The 5,055-nt window shown below is 29.7% G+C and overlaps 1 protein-coding gene across 1 annotated transcript; it reads left to right on the plus strand.

Annotated features, from left to right (window-relative positions):
• Nucleotides 1–2,553: 2,553 nt before the first annotated feature.
• LOC101983137 (olfactory receptor 14A16-like) lies at nucleotides 2,554–3,501 on the plus strand. Its single transcript, XM_005371659.1, has one exon. It carries the CDS (start codon nucleotides 2,554–2,556, stop codon nucleotides 3,499–3,501), a length of 948 nt encoding a protein of 315 aa, XP_005371716.1.
• Nucleotides 3,502–5,055: the final 1,554 nt, after the last annotated feature.

The following is a 5,055-nucleotide window of genomic DNA, read 5'->3' on the forward strand; positions in this document are numbered from 1 at the left end:
ACTTATGATTGTGAATTATTTTTTCTCTATTTGTTCTCATGTTTGATAGCATTTATGTTATATTAGTTTTCGATTTATCCATCCATTTATGGCATCTGTCTTAGAACCCAAATAGGTCTTATTTTATAAAGTTTGATAACTATAATCTTTTTGTTAGTTCAATTTGTGTTCAATTATTCTTCATTTCTTCATTTATTTTGGACTTAAATGTTTTATACAATGTATAATCATATATAATTTGAGTATATATTATTTTGTGACATATGTATTCAGCATGGAATGATTAAATAAGGCTAATCAACATATCCATAAATATCAAAACAAATAGTTGTTCCACCTGTTCAACTGCAACTTTGTGCACTTGAATCAACATCCTTCCAAATTTGAATCTTGAGTAAATACTGTTCTTATTGCTACTTCAGCAATTATTTTATAGTCTACCTATCACTAAAGATGTACAGTATTTTTCCTGATGTATACAGAGTTTTAATTTGGTGGAAAATATTTCAAATTAAAACTTACGGTGATACAATTTATATATACACACAAATCATAAGAAACTTAAATCACTATTATGTAGAGACACCTACATTCATAAGTATACTATATCACTATATATAATAGTTAAGGTATTATCAAACTAATTTCATCAAAGGATTAAAAGAGGGTTAAAATGTAGTGTATACACAATGGAATGCTATGTAGTCCATTTAGTTTTGATGTAAGTATTTATATATTTGAACTTATATCTACAATTCTTTATTTTGATTTCTCTTTGACCAATAGCCCTTGCTTTATCTTTCTTTTATTTAAATTAAATATTCATGTTTCATTTTAACTGTACAATTTTCTTACCATCTTTAATTTTATCTAGTGATTTCATGATTTGTAATATGACTAATACATCACTTGCTACATTCAATGATATGTCATTTTACATAATATAAAACATTTCATTTTAGTAGTATTTATTGATATTTTAAAATCATTATCGCACATTTCAATTTTCTTAGATATTAATACAGAATAGTTTTAACAAGTTTCCTTAAAATAAAAGTTTTAAAGAAGTTAAATAGCAAATCTGAAGGTCTTTATATTTACCATAAAATGTAGCATTCTTGTTGTCTTCATTTCTATGTATAACCCTTAATATTCCACTTTCAATCTTTAAATATGTTTGAAGAATGTGATTTCTAATATTAGAGAAACATTGTGCATTATTTGGTTTTCTCATTGCTATGATAAAATGCCCTGACAAAATCAACTTAAAGGTGAAAATGTTTTTGATTCATAGTTCAAGGTTAAAGTCCAACATGAAAGGAAGTGATCATATCAGGAGCTTGAGAAAGCAACTATTCACATTGCTTCTGCATGCAGGAAAAAGAGAGTAATAAACATTGATATTCTACTAGTTTTCTTTTTATACAGTTGGAACCTATGGTCAGCAAATGGTGCTGACTACAATTTAGGGTGGGCCTTCTCATTTCAATTGGCCGAATGTAGAAAATTTCTCACAAGCATGCCACAGAGGCTCATGGGTGATTGTCTCATGGGTGATTCTAGATCCTGTTGAAAATTAAAATTAACTATCATAGCTCCTCATAGATATCCTTAACTTTTGTTCATTTAAAGAAATGTTAAGGTAACCTTAACTTTAAGGTAATATTTGATATATATGAATTTTCTTTTTTGAGTAACTATATACATCATCCCTGTTGCTTTGTTGTCATTATTTCCCATAACTAATGGGGTGCTTACAAGTAACAAACTCAATTTTCTGGCTGATTTATTTATTTATACAATCTAACTGGATATCACTGCTTTTATATGAAAACCTTCTCATTTTTAATCATGTAGTTTTTAAATTTCTTTAATTTGTAGATTTTTCTTTTGGCCAAATTAAAAAAAAATGAGCATTATTTGTTGAAAATTGTGATAGCATACCTAACATGTTGGGATAACAATTATATGTACTTCTTTAGTCATGCTCACCTCAGATACCTCCCTTTCCACTCCTGTTATTGTCCTTCCTTTTTTTGCAAAAATGATCTTTTCCTTGGCTAACTTATGCTATCTTGCTTATCTGTACTATAACACAGTAGAGAAAAATAAAGAAAGAAATGTCTGCATTTTTTTCACATACCCTTTCTTCTTATAAAGCATGTTACTGGGAAGTAAATTAGATGGTTAAATATGATAATATTGAACTTTTATGTTAAAAATCCTGCTACTGTAAACATTTTGCCAAAATCAATGTGATATTTGTCTATGGACTGATTATATTATTTCTATTTACAATGTGAAGTTTATGATATCATTTGATCAAATCAGGTAAACTGTTCTTAATTCCTTTAAAAAAATTTACTGTACATAATTGATAACTTTCCAGTTTGCAAGATGTCATTCACACTGTAATATCACAAAATATCAATGAGAATGAACTAAAACAAACCAACAATTACTTAAATAAAAACCTCATAAAATTAAAAGAGGAAGATAGAAGTAAATGAAGCAATAATGATTTCCCCTTTATTTCCACAGACAAGTGTCATAATGACTGAGCCATTAAACAACATGACAGATTACATGGAATTCTTGCTCATAGGATACCCAGATGGCCAAGTGCTGCAGACACTATGTGTCACACTTTTCTTCTTGATTTACGTGGGAACAGTAATGGGAAACTTCCTCATTATCATCCTCATCACTATAGATCAGCATCTCCAGACCCCTATGTATTTCTTTCTGAAGAATTTGTCCCTTATTGATATCTGTTATATTTCTGTCACTGTTCCAAAATCCATCATGAACTCTGTGACTAACACACATTCTATTTCCTTCCTGGGGTGTGTTTTACAGGTTTTCTGTGTGATATTTTTGGCAGGCACAGAGTTTGCCCTGCTTTTGGTGATGTCCTATGACCGTTATGCTGCCATTTGCTTCCCTCTACACTATGAAGCCATCATGAATAGAGGTGCCTGTGTTCAGATGGTGGTGGCAGCATGGCTCAGTGGGTGTTTCTATGGTTCTCTCCATGCCACAGGAACATTCTCTGTCCATTTCTGTGGTCCAAATGTAGTGCATCAGTTCTTCTGTGATATTCCATCACTTCTCAGAATTGCTTGTTTCAGAGACCAAATTCTAGAATATGTGTTTATCATCACTAGCTGTTGTTTTGCTTTCATATGTTTTACATTGATGACTATTTCCTATGTTCACATTTTCACTATCATCCTAAAAATTCCTTCTGTACAAGGAAGGTTTAAAATTTTCTCCACGTGTGTACCCCATCTTACTGTGGTGACCTTATTTCTCTCTTCTGGATTTGTTGCATATTTAGGCTCAACAACAAAATCCCCATCATCCCTAAACCTCTTTATGTCAGTGTTCTACTCTTTGTTACCTCCTAGCCTGAATCCTGTGATTTATAGTTTGAGAAATTCAGATGTAAAAATGGCCCTATGCAAGATTTTAGGAGAGAAAATGACTGCAAGACTCTGAGTCTTTAAAATATTAGCTAATTTGATACAAACTATGTAAAATTATCTGTTAATTCAAATATGTATTAAAGTTATTTGATATGTGTTACATTATCTTGCTTTTACAAAAAAGAATACATTTTATACATGGAACTGAACATTAGAGGTACTTTTAAAACTATAAACTCAGTGGAAGTTTTCCAAATATTATATCTATATCAATAGATTATAGGTTTAGAATAATTTTTTATTCTATAGCCATGCCATATATTTAGTAATACCAGTCTCATTAAATTATGTGGTATTTTTTGGTAATGCATCCCAAATATAGGTATTTTATGGTACATTCTTTAACTCATTCTCTTAATTTTATCATTGCAGCAATTGAAACAAAAATTAATTCATATACAGAGAAATCCTAAATTATTTTTCATCTATTTTTAAACAAGAAGTATATTTAATTCATTTAGAGATTATTAGTTAAATAAAGATATTTTATATTATTATTTTAGAAATGCCTATTATTTGTACCTATACTTATGAGAATAGTGCCTGGAGTATGTTGATAATAGTTGACAAGGGCCAATGAATTAATTATGATATTAGAAATATTGATAGTATGGATTTTTAGGTAAAATGGAGTGTAAGATTACAGAAGTTTTTAAATTAAAAGGGTGAAATGTCACCTTAGAAAGTGCTTATATATAAGTTTGTCACTCAAGAAATAACAATTTCTAGTTGTCGGTGTAAAAACAGCAATGATGTTATAGACTGGGCTCAGGAAGGAAAGGCAATGCATTCACCTATTATTAGTGTTCTGCACAGTAGTGGAATCTGTGAAATAATTACAATGTGCCCCACCTTCTTAGTCAGGTACCTAAAATGTTTCTGAAATAAGCACATCACGAGAAAAGACAAACTATTAGAACACATCTGTACATTCTCTCCTTTTAAACTTCCAACAAAATGAAATTAATGGCATTTTATTAGCATAAACATTAAATAGAAAGGTAAGACAATACTCTCAGTTTAGTGAGAGTTTTGTAGTTGATAGGTTCATCAAAGAGCTATTCTCTAATTGTAAACCACAATTTTATTTAAAATTAACTTAATTGTGGTTACTTTAATTGTGAAGTAGTCCTTTTAATACCTCATTAGGTATTTAATATCTATCTATCCTTTTCTCACAATTACTAACCAGTATGATTATGGACTGTCTTTTTTTTCACTTTTTTTACTTGCTTGGAAATCCCAGCTTTTCATTTTCTAAATTTTCATGTGTACTTGGAGCTTTATGGACTTTTTAAGAATTGAATTAATATTTAAATTATTTTAATATACTATGAAAGTTCTAAAGTCTCAAAACTTTGAGATGGACAATAAGATATCCCAGATCTCTCTTCTCTATGGATATACTAGATTAACAAAAATATTCATGACAATATCTGATATCAGATAAGATAGTTAACAATATTCAGTAGCCCAAGTGATCATAAACCAAGGATGACATAACTGGATATCAACATGTAGAAGAATGAAAATAGATCCATATCTATCACCATGCACAAAATTGAAG

This window comes from Microtus ochrogaster, unplaced genomic scaffold, assembly GCF_000317375.1.
Source record: "Microtus ochrogaster isolate Prairie Vole_2 unplaced genomic scaffold, MicOch1.0 UNK118, whole genome shotgun sequence".
NCBI classification, from domain to species: domain Eukaryota; kingdom Metazoa; phylum Chordata; class Mammalia; order Rodentia; family Cricetidae; genus Microtus; species Microtus ochrogaster.

Excerpts from the sequence above, each read along its gene's own strand:
- LOC101983137 (XM_005371659.1), top strand. The coding sequence starts at position 2,554 with ATGACTGAGCCATTAAACAACATGACAGATTACATGGAATTCTTGCTC.